Here is a 20,234-nt window from a genome sequence, read left to right on the forward strand (position 1 = left end):
TGTGTGCCTGCTTCTGGGTAATTGAGGGTGCATGTGTCATTGCAACTGGGTGAGTGCACGTTCCTTTTTTTAAAAAGTGTGAAGTATTTACCCAGTAGTGTGGTCTGTGCAGCATGTGTTTTCAGTGTGAGCGTGTGTCTTGTGTGTGTGTTTGTTATTTTCCTTTCAATTTTTTTTTATTTTTGGTGTTTTACTGTTGAAACCATTTCCAGTTGATGTACTTGTATTTAAAATAAAGCGCATTTTAGCTCTTATTGTGATGGTAAAAAAAGGAAACTAAAAAAGAGTTAATACAATTTTTCTTAAAAATGTCCGTAGTATCATTTCACAAAGGTAAATTTCAAAGTGGTGCATGTAAAAATGGCCACACATGCAATACTGTGTTGGTTCAGGGTTTATTTTTTACGATAAAAGGTAATCTTAAATTTTTTAAATGGAAATGTAATCTTATTTTTAAAGGGATCTTTTCTAAATCACATATCTTATTAATACATTTTGGACTGGTGTGTAGGTTTTTACATTTTGCAAGAGGTTTTTTTTTTGGGTGGTGGTAGGGTGAAATGGTTTTACAGCTTGCACATACTATTGCAGTTGGGAATCCAGCTCAGACTGGTGTGCATTGGGTACATTTTTTTGGGTGGTTTGCTCAGATAATTTCAGCAGGGTGGTTATTAAAATTATTACATTAGCGAGTTTGGGGGGTGGTTGTAATGATAAATGTTATACTTGCAGAGCTACGAGGAACCATAGCCGCCTTCTCAGACAGCCGCCTTCCCAGAGGGACCACAGCCGCCTTCCCAGAGGGACCACAGCCGCATTCCCAGAGGGACAACAGCCGCCTTCCCAGAGGGACCACAGCTGTTTTGCTGATGTAAGTATTAATTTCACACAGACCCTACAGCTTCAATTTCAATGTGTACATTACATTACAAGGGTTTTTATACTTGCAGAGCTACCAGGGACCACATCCGCCTTCCCAGAGGGACCACAGCCGCCTTCCCAGAGGGACCACAGCCGCCTTCCCAGAGGGACCACAGCCGCATTCCCAGAGGGACAACAGCCGCCTTCCCAGAGGGACCACAGCTGTTTTGCTGATGTAAGTATTAATTTCACACAGACCCTACAGCTTCAATTTCAATGTGTACATTACATTACAAGGGTTTTTATACTTGCAGAGCTACCAGGGACTACATCCGCCTTCCCAGAGGGACCACAGCCGCCTTCCCAGAGGGACCACAGCCGCCTTCTCAGAGGGACCACAGCCGCCAGTGCGGGGAAAAAATGTCTTCTTCTGATGAGAGCCCTTCTCCACAGCGACAGCGTGTTGCGGTAATTTTCAATTTTTAAAGTTTTTGGTGCTATACTTAAAATGTTGGTTATTAACTATATGCATTACTTATGTTTTCACAGGAAGCTGAAGCTGGCGAGGGCCTCACAGAAGGAGACGAGATGGGTGGAGAAATATCAGGAGCGGGCGCACAGAGTGTAAGTTGTGCAGAAACAGACGCTTCACACATAACAGTGCACCCAACACATACAAAACAGCTCATCATACATCACAGTACACATACAACATATGCCTACTTCAAAACTATTTTTTTTTTTTTTGTCTGCTGCACCAGAAGTTCCTCCCAGCAGCAGGTCCCAGAGTCGGCGTCGTTATCGTCGCCGCGGTCAGCCACCAGTGAGGTTTTTTTTATTTGTTTATTTTTGGGGGAACTGGTTAATTTTGGGGGAACTGGTTAATTTGTAGTTTAAGTGTACTAATTTTTTTTTATTATTTTTTTATCTTTTCACAGGTTTCACAGCAGGCTCCCGAGTCAGATGAGGAACAGGGAATAGATGTGGACCAGGGAATAGATGTGGACCTTCTCATCGAGGAGGTCCGCGAGCGGGAGCCGCTGTGGAATATGGATGACCGCAGGCATTCAGACAAGTACCTTACACGTCGGCTCTGGTTAGAAGTCTGTCACAATATAATCAGCAACTGGGAGGACCTAAATCCAAGGCAGCAGACTCTTGAACGTAAGTAGTCAAATTTCAGTAATTTCTGGAGCTGGTCGGAATGTGTTGTAATTATTTTATTTTTTTTTTTTTTGCTTTACAGGTGAAAGGGTTAGCAATCGGTGGCGGTCACTCAGGGATCGCTTCAGGAGGGGGTTTAACCAAGAGATGCAGGCCCCAAGTGGCTCAGCAGGAAGGAGAAGGATCCATTATAAATATGGCCCAGCCCTGTCCTTCCTCAGGCAAACCATGCTGAGTAGAACGTAAGTATTTAAAATCCCATTAAATAAATCACCATGTTTGCCTGTCTAACTTTTTTGGTTTCAGTCAGGTCTTTTTCCTCTCAAGATATTAAATTTTTTTTTTACTATTTCACAGCACCCTCTGCAGCCATCCGGCGCCTGCATCGACCTTGGATCCCTCTGGAGCGATCTCTCAGGAGTCCGCCACCGAGGGCCACGTCGGTAGGCTCCACCCCTCTGACCCCTCGTCTGGCCCTTCAGGTACCTCTGCCCCATCCACCTCCACCGCCACCAGCAGTGAAGCAGCATCGCAGACTGCGGTACTTGAAGCTGCTGGTCAAGACGTAGCGTTCCCTTTACCCCACCCCTCTGATCCTGCCACCTCTAGACCACCATTAGGTTCGTGGCGGCAGCGACAGAGGGGTCAGGAAAGGAGCTATGCTCCTGAGTTCTTACATCTGAATGCATCCTTCCAAAGCTCTTTCAAAATTTTGGGAGAGCAAGTGACTGCTGGTTTCAACATGGTGCAATCACGCATCAGTGAAACCAGCATTGAAACCAGCAGTCGCTTGGATAGGCTGCATTCAGATGTAAGTCAATCTCCAGCAAACCTTTTTTTCCAATCCATGCTCAGGAGCATGGAAAAGCTTTCTCTTGACCAGCAGATGCAGGTAATGCACGACTGCCATGCTGCTCTACTGCGGGTCATGTCCCAAGGCCAAACTCCCACACCTCCCCACACAGCCACTACAACTTTCCCAGCCCAGGCCCAATTCCCACCACAGTCCCAATACCAACCCCAGTCCCAAAACCAAACACAGTCCCAATTCCCAACCCAGCCACAAATCACAATGTCTTCCCCAATGTTTTCCTCGTCAAGCTTTCCTTCCCCGTTTAGTACTCCACCTACCCCTGCAACACCCTCCCCTGCTCAGCCTCCTGCTTTTTCACCCCATCCCACTACACCCCAAGCCAGTAGGCTTTCCCCACCTATCGACGTGGTCCAACCTTCTAGCCCCTCCGCTAGTATCTCCACCCCACACTTTTCCGACCTGTGATTTCTGTTTTGTAAAAAAATGTTAGTGTTATGTAATTTTTCAAAAAAAAAAATTATGGAAACAAAGTTAACCACAGCGTTATGAAAAAAAAAAAGTGTTTATCTTTTAAATGTAGAACCTAAAAAAAAAAGAGGTTTTACAATAAATGTTATGAGAAAAAAAAAGGTTTTGAAGAAAAAAATTTGCAAAAATTTTAAATAAAATTATTTTTGGTTCAAACATTTGTTTCAGTGCAATCATTTAGGTAAATACGCTGGTATGGTACTAAAAAAAGGTTATTGAAAAAAAATTACACACCACACGTTGTAAACATATTTGGTTTATTACCAAGAATAGCACAGTTTTTTTAAATAATAAAACTTGGTGTCAATGAAACCACTTTGTACAAAAACATAAATCAGAGACAAGAAATAAAGATCCCACACTATGTTATCTTGCCAGGGCACTCATCCATACAGGTGATACAAAATACTCTGCAAAGTGGTCCCTCATTCCGGTAACAGAACCTGTGGAGCGAACAGAGCTGCTGTGGTAATCCCACAACGTGGTTTCAGAGTCCCCATCATCGATGGAAACAGGCTCTTTTGAAAGTACATAGTTGTGAAGGACCACGCAGGCCTTCACTATCTCATCCACTGTTTGGGTGTGCAGTCTTATGGCCGTTAGCAGAACTCGCCACTTTGCAGTTAATATTCCGAAATCACACTCCACCACTCTTCTTGCTCTTGTCAAATGATAGTTGAATACTCTTTTTGTTGTGGACAAGTCTCTGCTTCCATATGGTTTTAGTAGGTGCAGCGATAACTGGAAAGCCTCATCACCCACACATTAATAGGCATAGCTGGTCCAGTGGTTCCCGGTAGTGGCCTGGCTGGTGGAAACTCGTACGTATCTCCATACAAAGTCCCATCGGAGACGTTTTGAACACTTGTGAGTCGTTGGACCGGCCATAGGCTCCAATGTCCACTGCCAGGAATTTCAAGTTGGCATCTGCAATGCCCATGAGAACGATAGAAAAGTACTTCTTATAGTTGTAGTACTCTGATCCTGAGCCTGCTGGTTTTGCTTTTCTGATGTGTTTCCCATCGACAACCCCCACACAATTTGGAAAATGGCAAAGTTTCTCATAAAGTTCTGCACTCTGCAGCCAGATGTCCCTTGTTGGTGGTGGAATGTACTCCTGGTGCAAGTTATCCCAGATAGCCAAACAGGTATCTTTCACAATTCGGGAAATGGTAGATATTCCGAGCCGGAACTGGTAATGTATTGACGTCAGGGATTCTCCTGTAGCCAGGAATCTGAAAAACAAATAAAAATGTTAGTAAAAATCTCAAAGACCAACAATAAATTTGTAAGCAATTTACATAAATATATATATATTTTTTTTGGGGGGGGGTGACAAAAAATGGCACAGAGGACATTTTTGTTCTGTTGTGATGCACATTACAGCCAGCATTTTAACATCTGTGCATTCCTATTGTGGAGCAGGTGTAAAACACTGGAATGGCCACAAACAATAAAAAAATTAACATGCTGCAGAAAATGCAACGCAATGTTTCAGCGCAGCATGTTCACTGCTGATGTTGTTTTCTATAGGTAAAAACATGTGTGCATGACCTTACATTTGAGCAATGTTATAAACCAAAAAATAAAAAAAAATAAAAAAAACTTACCGCAGGGTAATCAGCCGCTCCGCCGGTGCGATGGAAGACCTCATGCATGTGTCCTGCCTTCTGATGACATCCCCAACTTTTACCAGCAACAAATCAAAATGCTCCTGCCTCATCTGGACATAACTGAAAAATGTGTCTGGGTTCTAACGCAACTACATGTACAGAGCAGAGTAGACGCCCCGGGTCATCCGCAGTGCATTTATTGGATGAATGCATAGTCGGCGACGTTGCTGCAGAAGCATCCTCCGTCTTGCTGCTTCCTCCTTCTCCCGAACTATAATATCAAGCCGATTTGTCTCAAAAATCACATCAGTTACCACATTGCAATCCTCACAAGCACTCCTTCCATCTCTGCCACTTTCTATAAACCCTTTCAAAGATGGGATGTAAAAACAGTCAGTATATAGTTTTCCTTATTTTACAGTAGCCAATCACATTTGGGAGACTCCCATTTTTAAAGTTTTGGAAAACGGATCCGTCGTAAAAACGGATGGTAAAAACGGACACAACGGATGGATCCCAGTTTTTCGACGGGACCGTACGACGGATCCGTCGAAATACTGGATGCGTTGCATCCGTTTTTCACTATTTTTGACGCATCCGTCGATAAGTCTTGCCGACGCATTGAGACGTCCGCAGAAAAACGCTAGTGTGAAAGTAGCCTTAGTGATAATGATAGTGGAAAAAAACCCAGTAAAAAAAGTTTCTATGTGTATATGTATGTGCAAATAAATAAAAATGCAATTAAAGTGGAAAACAAAAAAAAAATAAGTAAAACAAAATGTGTAAATGAATGTTGAAAAAAGTGAATGATTGAATGTGACAATGATTATTCTCCCAAAAGGGAATAATTATTTTTTTTTGTATAAATGTATATAAAATATAATAAATGTGAGTATGTGAAAAAAAAATGTTCTTTTTCCTTGATTTATTTTTCTTCTTTCCTTTTCTTTCTTTTGTAAAATTATTATATTCATTGGGAACGTTTAGTGGATGAGCCCCATTGTGACATCACTCATGTGTAGCCCCGCCCACCATGATGTCACAGTTGGGTTCCATTTGTGATGTCACGGAATTCTTAGCTGTAACCAGCGATTGTGCAGTGAGATCCTCTGTCTGGAGAAGCTGATTGTGCCGTACACAAGTAAGCGATATTTCTCCAGGCTACAATGCTGTTTAGAATACTTCTAGTTCTCAGCGTGCTATTCGCACCTGCGGAAGGTGCTCCCATCTTCATCTGCAACCCTCGATCACAAGAGCAGATCACGATTAACGAAGGTAAGTGCATTACCAGATACACTCTGACTATGGGGTTAACCCTTCCCTCCTCAGTGAAATTTTGTTTTTGGCCTTTTTTTCCTTCTCCACTTCTTCCAAAAGCCATAACGTTTTTCCATTCCTATGGCTGTATGAGGGCTTGTCTATCTTTTTGGGGAACAAGTTGTAGTTTTGAATGACAACATTCATTTCACCATTCAATATGAAATTGGGGAAAAAATGCAGTTTGGGCTCCAGTGTACTAACATAGATGAGACACAGAGCATTAATACTGTTCTCTCCTGGCTGGATACTCTGACTACTACATGTAGCAGAAGGCCCCACAAGACACGTGATAAGCAGCTCAGAAATCAGATATGTCCTTCACATGTAGCATTTCACATCCGGACCCAGAAACTATTAGGATCCATTATTAGGGCCCAGTTTATGAGCGTCAGGCTCCGTGTCATTAGGGCTTCTGTAACTTTTCTTCTGTGACTGGACATTTATATGGCGTCACATAATACATGGAATGGAGGAATTTTCATGTGTTTCTTGTAATTTCAGGTGTCATCTCCCATCCTGTGTTTGTTCCCAATTCCTGGAATATAAAAGAACACATCTCTGTATTGTCCATTATGAAAAATAATCCATCATTTTTCCAAACTAAATCCCCCTCTCTGTAGTAGTGATACTTGGTTCCTCAGTCCGCCCAGTCCATGTATTTGATTTCCACTTCTGAGCACATTCCAGCTCTGGTTACCTGATCACTTATGTTCTTTGTCTTTTTAGAGAATATCACCGTGCCTCCAAAAACATCTGAGGATACAGTCTATAGGATTGTTATACCGGCTGCCGTTCTCTTCGTCCTTGCTGTAATTATTGGTGCCATTGCTATCATCTGTTGGTAAGTATAGTAAGTAATGATTTATGGGCTACACAGGAGTCTGTAGAGAAAATGTCACATCTCCAGGTTACACCAGTAATGGGAATATTTTAGTGTAGACCTCTTGTGGCTCACACTCGTCACCCTGGAATTGTGCCCTGCGGGTAACTGATGGGTATATATTAGACTTTGCAGGGATTCACCCTCTCAGGTAGGCATTCAGTACCTTCACACAGTCAATGCGGTTTGGTTCAAACCTGTGCAGTTTTATTGCCTTCACAAAATTCCAAGGGATTCCAAACCAAAAACCATCCTCTTCTAGGCACAAAGGTATCACAGCAAATACACAGTTCATTTAGCAGGGCCCATATGTCAGTGCGGGCTCACCCGAATAGATTACAGTCCTTTTTCCAGAAGCAAACTTCATACATAGAAGAGACACGATCCCACCAGTCTTGGTATCACCTTCAGTATGAGCTCCAGCAACCTCCAGTGCCAAACAGAAGTGTCCAACTCCTGGGCACGGTTCATACTAAACAGACTGCAGCTGACACACGGTTCCCTGCCGCTCCTGCACACAGACTGCTCAGCTTTCCTAGCTGACCCATGCTGTCTCCATTCATAGAGAGATTCCAATATATCTCCCTCTCAGATACAGCTCAAATGTTGGCTGAACACTCACTAGCTCCAGTACACTCAAATCTGCTCCATCTAGCAGACTGACACAAATAGTGAACACAGGTCCTGGCTGCAGTAAAAAAAAAAAAAAAAAAGCTAGGCGGTTGCATCTAATCAAATCCTGCAAAGATAGGAATTAACCCTGTCCTACCTGGCTCTGCTATGACATGTATATACTTTATTAAAATAAATTGCTGATTGTCATGGACACCACAATGACTGACTGGTGATCTTTCTACAGATAGGACTAGAGTAAATGTTTCATTCTTACATTCTGCAGAATACAGACATGTTTTACTTTGTGATTTACAATGTGACTTTTATTTTTGCAATTTTATAGTTGTCTGAAAAAGAAAAAGCCAACGAAAGATGCTAAAAGCAAACATTGTGCCGATGATATTAGAGCGAGCAACACCGAACTAAATGGTAACTACAGCTTAACAAATCTGAAAACCTGAATCAGATGGATAGAGGTCCCAAAAATATTACAACTTAAACGGAACCTATCACCCCGTTTTTTAAAGATTAGATAAAAATAGTGTGAAATAGGGGCAGAGCTGGGCTTTACATTACTGACTCTTTGGTGCCTTTACACCCCCGTTAGGCTGCCGAAATACCTTTGTGAAGTGTCCGTTTTGTCCTGTCACTCAAGCTGGTCAGGTCGGATGGGCGTGGTCACAGCGCTGTTTGTCCCCCAGGATCCTGCTCATCATTACGTTGGTGGCGTAGTGGTGTGCGCATGTCCAGCAGGCGAATCCACTGCCCAGGAGATGAATAACGGCGCGGTCTTCGCTATTCAGCCGTTTACCGGTGGGCGCGGCCATCTTTCCTGTGGCCGCGCCTGCGCAGATGGAGCGCTCTGCTGCCCGGGGCTTCAGGAAAATGGCCGCGGGATTCCGCGCGTGCGCAGATGGAGATCGCGGCGGCCATTTTCCTGAAGCCCCGGGCAGCAGAGCGCTCCATCTGCGCAGGCGCGGCCACAGGAAAGATGGCGGTGCCCACCGGTAAACGGCTGAATAGCGAAGACCGCGCCGTTATTCATCTCCTGGGCAGTGGATTCATCTGCTGGACATGCGCACACCACTACGCCACCAACGTAATGATGAGCAGGATCCTGGGGGACAAACAGCGCTGTGACCACGCCCATCCGACCTGACCAGCTTGAGTGACAGGACAAAACGGACACTTCACTAAGGTATTTCGGCAGCCTAACGGGGGTGTAAAGGCACCAAAGAGGCACTAATGTAAAGCCCAGCTCTGCCCCTATTTCACACTATTTTTATCTAATCTTTAAAAAACGGGGTGATAGGTTCCCTTTAAGCTAAAAAAATCCCTTCTACTATATACAAAATTATCATAAAAAATGGGGACTTATAGATATAATAGAGTCACAGGGGGAAGGGGGCCTGGCCATAAAGCAGCCTCAATAAATGCCCCTACCTTGCTGCTGAGGTTCACACCCTAATATTGCAATATGGCACCCCTGCTCCTCGTCGGTTCTCCCTCCCAGACCCTATTATGCCACCAGAAAAGTGTGTGGAGGTGACCGTGATAATGAAAACAATAATGTAATTTTCACATTGGTAAAAAAAGAGGCCATTAATGAGATGGTTTCTGAGCATCAGCACAAAAAAATGTGTATTTGGTCACGGTTACAAAAGAGGACCAAGTTAGCTCAAATAGATAAAAATCCCAAACGATGGTATTAGAATACTTGCTGGTATAGCGATATACAGATCAATACGGTTGATATTACTAGATAGTTAAATGTCAGTGGTAAATCTGGTACAAACGTCATACAGACCACCTCAATCAGGTCAGATGGTGCAGCTACATCCTATATATTCAGCCAGCAAAGTACACAGTAACCAAAGGATATTCCTGGACACAAAATAGACAGAAAACAGGATTTAGTATATGTAGTAAACTCCCACATTCAATCTAAATATTAAGCAGGGAGTCAAATGCACCATCATTTAGGATGTAATAGAAGTAAATCCGTTACTCAGATACCTAAACATTATTAGTAAGTGTCCAGTGTAGAGGTTCGTACTCAGCTGTGGATGAGGTAGGCACAGGGAGCGGTATTGCTGAAATGTCCAGGCAGGTTTATTAAGACTGCATAAACCACTCAGGATAGCAAAACAAAAGAACAGCCTCTTCCGGCACAAAATGGAAACATAAAGTAAAAAGTCCATACAATATATAGCGGGTCCGCCCACTCAGGACAGTGTCCGGTTCTTTAGGCCTTAGCACAGACCAACACACAGGAGACCCACACATCTCCAGCTCCAGGCACTGAATGAGACACTCGGCCTCCATTTTATCTGCCAAACCACGCCTCTGGGATGAGGATATGTGAGCAGTCATTCCCACCCATCTATTATGACTGCTCATAAAAGCCGGCACTGGAATAGGCTAATAACTCTCTCAGCACTATATGTGCTGGAGCATGCTTCCGAGCTCACATCACTGCGTATACGAACCGCGATGACACCTATCTCCCCTCAAGGACCCATCCGGCCGCCAATTAACACCAGATGCAAACACAAAAAGGGACAAAAGGGATAATATTCCCTAAACATCAGATTAGTGATCACTGGTTTTATGCACAACATGAGTAATAAAAAACAGTGGTGCATATATAGCATTATACATATCATTTGTCTGCATATTATATAAATACATTATACCTATTGTTTTTTGAAAACATGATAAACCGTAGCTCCCAACTTGTTTCCCCCCTCTATTTCAAGGGTTTTTTCAGGGGAAAAGGTTTCAAATTAGTTGACCAAAACCATCAGAGCATAGCTTTGCTTCCACTTGATTATGGATATTTCAGTGTCACTTAGTAGCACCTATAGACATGCCCAATGCTGAAGGACATGTTGTTCTGATAATTTTGAATAAAAGTTTTGTATATAGTAGGAGAGTTTTTTTTAGTTTAAGTTGTTGTAGCTTAACTATTCTGATATTACAGAAGCATTCCAGCTACATACAGTACATTTTTCACTCTTTGTTTCATTGCAGCCATGTGATAAATTCAAAAAAGTTCATTTTTTCACATTAATGCCCACTCTGCACCCCATTTTGACTGAAAAAAAAAACAAATGTAGTAATTTTTGCAAATTTATTAAAAAAGAAAAACTGAAAAATCACATGGTCATAAGTATTCAGACCCTTTACTCAGACACTCCTATTTAAGTCACATGCTGTCCATTTCCTTGTGATCCTCCTTGATATGGTTCTACTCCTTCATTGGAGTCCAACTGCATTTAATTAATCTGATAGGACTTGATTTGGAAAGACACACACATCTATATAAGACCGCACAGCTCACAGTGCATGTCAGACCAAATGAGAATCATGAGGTCAAAGGAACTGGCCAAGGAGCTCAGAGACAGAATTGTGGCAAGGCACAAATCTGGCCAAGGTTACAACAGAATTTCTGCAGTACTCAAAGTTCTTAAGAGCACAGTGGCCACCATAATGCTTAATTTGAAGAAGATTGGGACCACCAGAAGTCTTCCTAGACCTGGCAGTCAAGCCAAACTGAGCAATCGTGGGAGAAGAGCCTTGGTGAGGGAGGTAAAGAAAAAATGTAAGGTCACTGTGGCTGAGCTGCAGAGATGCAGTAGTGAGATGGAAGAAAGTTCCACAAAGTCAACTATCACTGCAGCCTTCCACCAGTCAGGCCTTTAGAGTGGCCCGACAGAAGCCTCTCCTCAGTGCAAGACAAATGAAAGGCCGCATAGAGTTTGCTAAAAAACATATGAAGGACTCCCAGACTATGAGAAATAAGATTCTGTGGTCTGATTAGATGAAGATAGATCTTTTTGGTGATAATTCTAAGCGTATTGTGTGGAGAAAACCAGGCACTGCCCAATACATTCCCAACAGTGAAACATGGTGGTGGCAGCATCATGCTATGGGGGTGTTTTTCAGCTGCAGGGACAAGATGACTGGTATTATTGTTGGAAACATGAATGCGGCCAAGTGCAGAGATATCTTGGATGAAAACCTGCTCCAGAGTGATTTGGACCTCAGACTTGGCCGAATGTTCACCTTCCAACAAGACAATGACCTTAAGCACACAGCTAAAATATCAAAGGAGTGGCTTCAGAACAACTCTGTGACCATTGATGACTGGCCCAGCCAGAGCCCTGACCTAAACCCAATTGAGCATCTCTGGAGAGACCGGATAATGGCTGTCCACCAACGCTCACCATCCAACCTGACCGAACTGGAGAGGATCTACATGGAAGAATAGCAGAGGATGCCCAAATCCAGGTGTGAAAAACTTGTTGCATCATTCCGAAGAACACTCATGGCTGTCGTAGCTCAAAATAGTGCTTCTACTCAATACTGAGCAAAGGGTCTGAATACTTATGACCATGTGATATTTCAGTTTATTCTTTTTTAATAAATTTGCAAGAATTACTACATTTCTGTTTTTTTTTCATTTACCAAATGGCTGCAATGAAACGAAGAGTGAAAAATGTAAAGAGGTGTGAATACTTTCTGTACCCACTGTATGTATTGTCTAATCCCTTCTAGATATATCAGTAATGTAGTGTACATGTGATACAATGCTTACTATTTGCCGTCTTCTCTGGTTTCCAGCACCATTCTGGTCTTCTCCTGAACCATATGACCACGATTCAGCTTTGTCGGCTCACACAATGTCTTATGTGTGGCGCGGTAGCGGTTTCCCCAATGTCAGCCTATGAGACTCAGAGAGAGGCTCCATATGCTTATAATGAGAAAGCAACTTCCAGTCCACACTAAGAAAGACATTGTGAAAGCCTTAGACATAGAGTAGAAACATGAAGCTTTTATTATAGAAATGTTGATTTCTATGTTCTGTATTACAGGAAAACATGAGGACTACATCACAATTACCATTGATGATTTACCTCATAGACCCGGGAATGAACAGAGAGACGTCTTCACAGGCAGCAAGATCTCAGTGCCTGGACCCCCTGATGTAATACCCAATATCAGTCCAGATGAGGATGAGGTCACCTCCTCTGACAGTAAGTTCTCAGGGGGCATTCACAAAAAAAGATTTAAAATAAAAAAAATAAAAATAGAAAAGCAACCTTATAAATAAAAAACAATGGTCTCCTATAGGAACTTGTCAGTGAATGAGCCATTAATATATTGGTAGCTATAGAGGCTCAGCCCCTCTGTTGTCATAATTCAATGTACCATTCTAGGGGTTATAATATCAAATATCTGTAGAAAACATATTTTGCAAAGCTGGCCAGCAACCACATGGAGAGACTTGACAAATCTGGTGCTGCCCCCAGCTGGCATCTCCCCGTATCTATCTAGTTGACTGACAGGTCTCTCCCATATCTTTAATTAGGGTAGGTCTGACAATCAAGTGCAGCGGGCAGGGGGAAGCCGGCTGGGAAGAATGTCGGACCAGTCAGGTCTCACTTTAGTCCCCGGGTGGCTCTTCAAACTGTGCTTTCTCTGAAACACTGGAGTATTTCTCTGGAGATTGGGGCCCTCTTTTCTCAGTCTAATGTTATAATAACCTGTAGATGTTAATATTCTTAATCATATAGAATCTTGCATTTTATGAAATCTAATTTCAATATTTTGTGTTACAGGAGAATTTGACATTACAATGCCGCACAAGGCCGGTATAGTGGAGGTGAAAGAGTCCAAGATTAATCCGGACTTAAATGATTACAAACAGACACCTCCATCTATTCTAAAAGGAAGAAATCAAATGAAAAATAAAAACACAGGGAAAAAGGTTTCTTTTCAAGAATCGGATGATCGATATGTTTATACATATGATTCTGACTCCTCACAACCTGGATGTCAAATGAGATATTTCTGAAACAAACAAGGATGGCGTAAAAAGAAGCACCGGTAAGTGTTTTAATGTCTCAGCTCAAAGTTTATCAGAAGATCATCTTTCATTCCTTTCAAAAAGACTTAGAACCCCAATTTATCAACTCTTTTACACCAGTATTCTGACATTAAAAAGCTTTGAAATGTTACAACGTTTTGGTGACACTCCATTCTTCCCTAAGAGATTGTGACATTTGGCATTCTCACGCCATTTTCGATAAAGTGCCAGAGCTTGGACAGGAAGGGTTGTGTGCGCAGCCTCAGCTTGTCAAATTCATGATGATCGGCGGTATTTGTAAGCCACAAAACATGCTCCCACCGTTGTGGTGGGAATAGGTTCATTGATTAAAAGACTGGGGTCTTGGGTGCGGAATTATTACAGCCACTAATGGGGGAGATTTCATTGTATGTAAGGTGCCATATACATGTTCTGCAAATACTGCCTGTTGTTAAATGGTTAACGTGCAGTGTTTCATAGCTGTATTCCAGTAGGCCACAGGATTTAACTATTGCTGCCCTGTCCCATTATTTGGATGATTACAGTGGATACATTAAAGAAATGAGTTTGTAATTTCCTCAGTGCTTTATCTACAGTACTCAATTCTATTTTTTTTTCTTTTGAAAAGGAATCCAGCAAGAGGACACAACTCCACTACAACTCCTTCACATGGTGGCTACCATGGGAGGATCAGGCAACCTGTGATGAAGAAAAAAGACACAGATTCCAGGAGGATTGTTCTCTGCTTTCGCCTACGGAAATGATACTTACCGAACTTTCTACAGACATGTTCAAGGACAAGTGACTTACCTACCGCACAACAAGGCAGATTCCGGGCTCGGTCTCTGCTCTCACCTATGAATATGAGACTTACCGGACTTTCCGCAGTCAGGCGTGTTCACAGACAAGTGACTTACCTGCTGCACAAGGAGGCAGATTCCAGGCTTGGACTGCTCTCACCTATAAATATGAGACTTAACGGACTTTCCGCAGTCAGGCGTGTTCACGGACAAGTGACTTACCTGCTGCACAAGGAGGCAGATTCCAGGCTTGGACTGCTCTCACCTATGAATATGAGACTTACCGGACTTTAAACAGTCAGGCGTGTTCACAGACAAGTGACTTACCTGCTGCATGAAGAGGCAGATTCCAGGCTTGGACTGCTCTCATCCATTGATATAGACTTTCTGCAGCCAAGTGTACTCACGACACAGGTGAGGTACCGGCTGTTAGAAGAGGCAGATTCCGGGCTCGGTTTCTGTTCTCATCTATCCACAGCCCAAGGGAAGGGCACTCCTTTAACCATGGTTCCCTAGAGGTTTCCACCATTGGGGTTTTTTCCTCTCCTGAGTGTTAAAGGATGACTCTTTTGGAGTCAAGGGCGGCACGGTGGCGCAGTGATTAGCACTGCAGCCTTGCAGCACTGGAGTCCTGGGTTCAAACCCCACCTTGGACAACATCTGCAAAGAGTTTGTATGTTCTCTCCGTGTTTGCGTGGGTTTCCTCCGGGCACTCCGGTTTCCTCCCACATCAGGGCCACATTTAAGACTTGTCCTGACTTCTAATGGAAACTTCCACATTATCCAACTTGAATAAAGTTATTAATGAAGTCAGCGTATATTATGTGTATCTGAGTCTTGTTTATGGACCTTTACAATACAGCAGAATATACATAGCACTGGACTACTTTGTATAGTTATTACCATTACAAATGATTGCTGATCATCCCGTTTTCTTGCACACATGTATGTAAACTAGGGTACAATTAGTGTTGTGCAATATATCCACTTCTCGACATGCGATCTACATGTAAATCACATGTCTGATGCACTTCTGTGGAGAAAGTTCTGGAGCACAGCCCAATTCATATACTTTGGCATTTAAAAGTTTGGGCACTCCTGATCAAAATTACTGTTATTGGGAACAGTTAAGTAAGTTGAAGATGAAATTATCTCTAAAAGGCCTAAAGTTACACATGATACATTTTCTTTGCATGTTAGGTAAAAAAAATATAAATTTTCATCATTTACATTTTAAAAATTACAAAATGGAAAATCGGAAAACACAAATGGGCATCCTGCATGGTTAGATCCTAGTAGTACCCCCTTTTGAAAGTATCCCAGCTTGTGCCCAAATGTATGCATCTGACCATTTTCCTTTTTGTAATTTTTAAATTGTAAAAAATTACAATATTATTTTTTTGCCTAAAATACAAATGAAATTTTATATTTAGGGCTGTTTAGAGATCATTTCATCTTTAACTTGCCTAACTGGTCACAATAACAGTATTTTGACCAGGGGTGCCCAAAAGTTTACATGTATACTGTATAGTAGGTGCCGGCTGCTTTATACAGTTACTGCTTTATGCTAGTTATTTGAGCAAATTTTGCATTCAAAAAGTCAAATGGTGCTCCTTTCCTTCCAAGCCTTGCTGTGTGCCAAAACAGTAGTTTTCGACCACATCATCGGCATACTCAGGAGAAATTGCACAACAAATTGCTTGGTACAATTTCTCATACTACCCTTGTAAAAATGCAAAGTTTGGGGCTAAATATTTTTTTTTGTGGAAAAATGTGATTTCGTTATGTTCACGGCTCAACGTTATAAACTTTTGTGAAGCAACTGGGAGCTCAAAGTGCTGACAACACATCTAGAGTTTCATGAGGGGTCTAGTTCCCAAAATAGTGTCATTTGTGGGGGGTTCCACTGTTTAGGCAAATCAGAGGCTCTCCAAATGCGACATGGTGTCCACTAATTATTCCAGCAAATTTTACATTAAAAAGGTGAAAGTGGTTTTCCCCTACATATGGGGTATCGGACAAAACAATTTTTTTGACAATTTTTTTCCGGTTTCCCATGTGAAAAAAAAAATTGGGTGTAAAGTAAAAGTTTTGTGAAAAAAAGTTAAATGTTCATATTTTTTTCTACATTCCATTAATTGCTGTGAAGCACCTGATCGGTTAATAAACTTCTTGGATGTGATTTTGAGCACCTTGAGGGGTGCAGTTTTTAGAATGGTGTCACTTTTGAGTATTTTCTGTAATATAGACCTCTCAAAGTCACTTCAAATGTATTGTGATCCCTAAAAAAAATTGTTTTGTAAATTTTGTTGTAAAATTGAAAAATCGGTCAACTAGTCACACTAAAAATCGGTCACACTAGTGAGTTTTACGGACGTATGAGCGCAGAAAATACATACGTAAAATACGCATAACACACGGCCCAATGATTCTCTATGGCCCAGCTCCTATCTGCCGTATATTACGCATCCGTAATATACGGTCTTGTACGGCCGTAGAAAATCGCAGCATGCTGCGTTTGTCACCGTATTGCGCAAAAAAAAAATCGCCAATGAAAGTCTATGGGGGCAAGAAAAATACGGATTACACACGGACCAGCAGTGTGACTTGCGAGAAATATGCAGCGGTGTTCTCTTGAAAAGTCGGTAATTCAATTGCCGGCTTTTCATTTCTCCTTCACAAACCCGATAGGATATGAGACATGGTTTACATACAGTAAACCATCTCATATCCCCCTTTTTTTTTTTGCATATTCCACACTACTAATGTTAGTAGTGTGTATTTGCAAAATTTGGGCGCTGTAGCTTGTAAAATAAAGGGTTAAATGGCGGAAAAAATTGGCGTGGGCTCCCGCGCAATTTTCTCCGCCAGAGTGGTAAAGCCAGTGACTGAGGGCAGATATTAATAGCCAGGAGAGGGTCCATGGTTATTGGCCCCCCCTGGCTAAAATCATCTGCCCCCAGCCACCCCAGAAAAGGTACATCTGGAAGATGCGCCTGTTCTGGCCTCTCTCTTCCCATTCCCGTGTAGCGGTGGGATATGGGGTAATGAAGGGTTAATGTCACCTCTCTAGGCTATTAATATCTGCCCTCAGTCACTGGCTTTACCACTCTGGCGGAGAAAATTGCGCGGGAGCCCATGCCAATTTTTCCGCGATTTAACCCTTAATTTTACAAGCTACAGCGCCCAAATTTTGCACATACACACTACTAACATTAGTGGTGTGGAATATGCAAAAAAAAAAAGGGATATGAGATGGTTTACTGTATGTAAACCATGTCTCATATCCTGTCGGGTTTGTGAAGGAGAAATGAAAAGCCGGAAATTGAATTACCGGCTTTTAGGATATCTAGCGCTGAATTAAATATAAATACAGTATATATATATATATATATATATATATATATATATATATACAGTGCCTACAAGTAGTATTCAACCCCCTGCAGATTTAGCAGGTTTAATAAGATGCAAATAAGCTAGAGCCTTCAAACTTCAAACAAGAGCAGGATTTATTAACAGATGCATAAATCTTACAAACCAAAAAGTTTTGTTGCTCAGTTAAATTTTTATAAATTTTAAACATAAAAGTGTGGGTCAATTATTATTCAACCCCTAGGTTTAATATTTTGTGGAATAACCTTTGTTTGCAATTACAGCTAATAATCGTCTTTTATAAGACCTGATCAGGCCGGCACAGGTCTCTGGAGTTATCTTGGCCCACTCCTCCATGCAGATCTTCTCCAAGTTATCTAGGTTCTTTGGGTGTCTCATGTGGACTTTAATCTTGAGCTCCTTCCACAAGTTTTCAATTGGGTTAAGGTCAGGAGACTGACTAGGCCACTGCAACACCTTGATTTTTTGCCTCTTGAACCAGGCCTTGGTTTTCTTGGCTGTGTGCTTTGGGTCGTTGTCTTGTTGGAAGATGAAATGACGACCCATCTTAAGATCCTTGATGGAGGAGCGGAGGTTCTTGGCCAAAATCTCCAGGTAGGCCGTGCTATCCATTTTCCCATGGATGCGGACCAGATGGCCAGGCCCCTTGGCTGAGAAACAGCCCCACAGCATGATGCTGCCACCACCATGCTTGACTGTAGGGATGGTATTCTTGGGGTCGTATGCAGTGCCATCCAGTCTCCAAACGTCACGTGTGTGGTTGGCACCAAAGATCTCGATCTTGGTCTCATCAGACCAGAGAACCTTGAACCAGTCAGTCTCAGAGTCCTCCAAGTGATCATGAGCAAACTGTAGACGAGCCTTGACATGACGCTTTGAAAGTAAAGGTACCTTACGGGCTCGTCTGGAACGGAGACCATTGCGGTAGAGTACGTTACTTATAGTATTGACTGAAACCAATGTCCCCACTGCCATGAGATCTTCCCGGAGCTCCTTCCTTGTTGTCCTTGGGTTAGCCTTGACTCTTCGGACAAGCTTGGCCTCGGCACGGGAGGAAACTTTCAAAGGCTGTCCAGGCCGTGGAAGGCTAACAGTACTTCCATAAGCCTTCCACTTCCGGATGATGCTCCCAACAGTGGAGACAGGTAGGCCCAACTCCTTGGAAAGGGTTTTGTACCCCTTGCCAGCCTTGTGACCCTCCACGATCTTGTGTCTGATGGCCATGGAATGCTCCTTTGTCTTTCCCATGTTGACCATGTTTGAGTGCTGTTCACAAGTTTGGGGAGGGTCTTAAATAGTCAGAAAAGGCTGGAAAAAGAGATAATTAATCCAAACATGTGAAGCTCATTGTTCTTTGTGCCTGAACTACTTCTTAATACTTTAGGGGAACCAAACAGAATTCTGGTGGGTTGAGGGGTTGAATAATAAATGACCCTCTGAAAAAACTTTTCCCAATTTAAAAAAAAAAATAAACAAAGAAATAACATTCTTTTTTGCTGCAGTGCATTTCACACTTCCAGGCTGATCTACAGTCCAAATGTCACAATGCCAAGTTAATTCCAAATGTGTAAACCTGCTAAATCTGCAGGGGGGTTGAATACTACTTGTAGGCACTGTATATATATATATACATATATATATATATATATATATATATATATATATATATATATATATATATATATATATATATATATATATATATATATATATATATATATTGTATATATATATATGTTTTAAGAACATTTGAGCCGAAAAATCCATTAGATGTCGGTTTTGCAAGCCTGCGAGAAAATCTCGCAGTACGGATGCCATACGGATTACATACGGAGGATGCCATGTGCAAAATACGCTGCCACACCCTGCCTACGGATGACATACGGATCACTATTTTGGGAACATTTCTGCGTATTACGGCCGTAAAATACGGACCGTATTTTCATACGCTGAGTGTGACGCCGGCCTAACCCTTATAATTTCTTTAAAAAAAAAAATTATGTTTCAAAAATTGTGCTGATACAAAGTAGACCTGTTGGAAATGTTATTTATTAACTAGGTTGTGTGACATGACTCTGATTTAAGGTAATAAAAATTAAAAGTTTGAAAATTGCTAAATTTTCTCCAAATTTACTTTTTTTCCCACAAATAAACGCAAGTCATATAGAACAAATTTTACCACTATCATGAAGTGCCATATGTGATGGAAAAAAAAACATTTTCAAAATCAGTGGGATCTGTTGAAGTGATCCAGAGTTATTACCACATAAAGTCACACTGGTCAGAATTGAAAAATTTGGCCTGATCATTAAGATAAAACAGGCTCGGAGATGACATTATACAACTAATACGATTAACTATCCTATCTTAT

The 20,234-nt window shown here is 41.9% G+C and overlaps 2 protein-coding genes across 2 annotated transcripts; both read left to right on the plus strand.

Moving 5' to 3' along the window:
- Positions 1–1,223: 1,223 nt before the first annotated feature.
- LOC143786057 (uncharacterized) lies at positions 1,224–4,455 on the plus strand. Its single transcript, XM_077275236.1, has 4 exons — positions 1,224–1,684; positions 1,800–2,025; positions 2,108–2,267; positions 2,383–4,455. The coding sequence occupies exons 1-4, from the start codon at positions 1,577–1,579 to the stop codon at positions 3,302–3,304; spliced, it is 1,416 nt and encodes a 471-aa protein (XP_077131351.1). The 5' UTR covers positions 1,224–1,576; the 3' UTR covers positions 3,305–4,455.
- Positions 4,456–4,495: 40 nt separating this feature from the next.
- LOC143786058 (uncharacterized) lies at positions 4,496–15,276 on the plus strand. Its single transcript, XM_077275237.1, has 6 exons — positions 4,496–6,255; positions 7,027–7,141; positions 8,139–8,224; positions 12,673–12,834; positions 13,420–13,687; positions 14,296–15,276. Exons 1-5 carry the CDS (start codon positions 6,147–6,149, stop codon positions 13,653–13,655), a joined length of 708 nt encoding a protein of 235 aa, XP_077131352.1. The 5' UTR covers positions 4,496–6,146; the 3' UTR covers positions 13,656–13,687; positions 14,296–15,276.
- The last annotated feature ends 4,958 nt before the right edge of the window (positions 15,277–20,234 follow it).

The sequence above is a fragment of the Ranitomeya variabilis genome, chromosome 7 (assembly GCF_051348905.1).
Source record: "Ranitomeya variabilis isolate aRanVar5 chromosome 7, aRanVar5.hap1, whole genome shotgun sequence".
NCBI lineage: Eukaryota > Metazoa > Chordata > Amphibia > Anura > Dendrobatidae > Ranitomeya > Ranitomeya variabilis.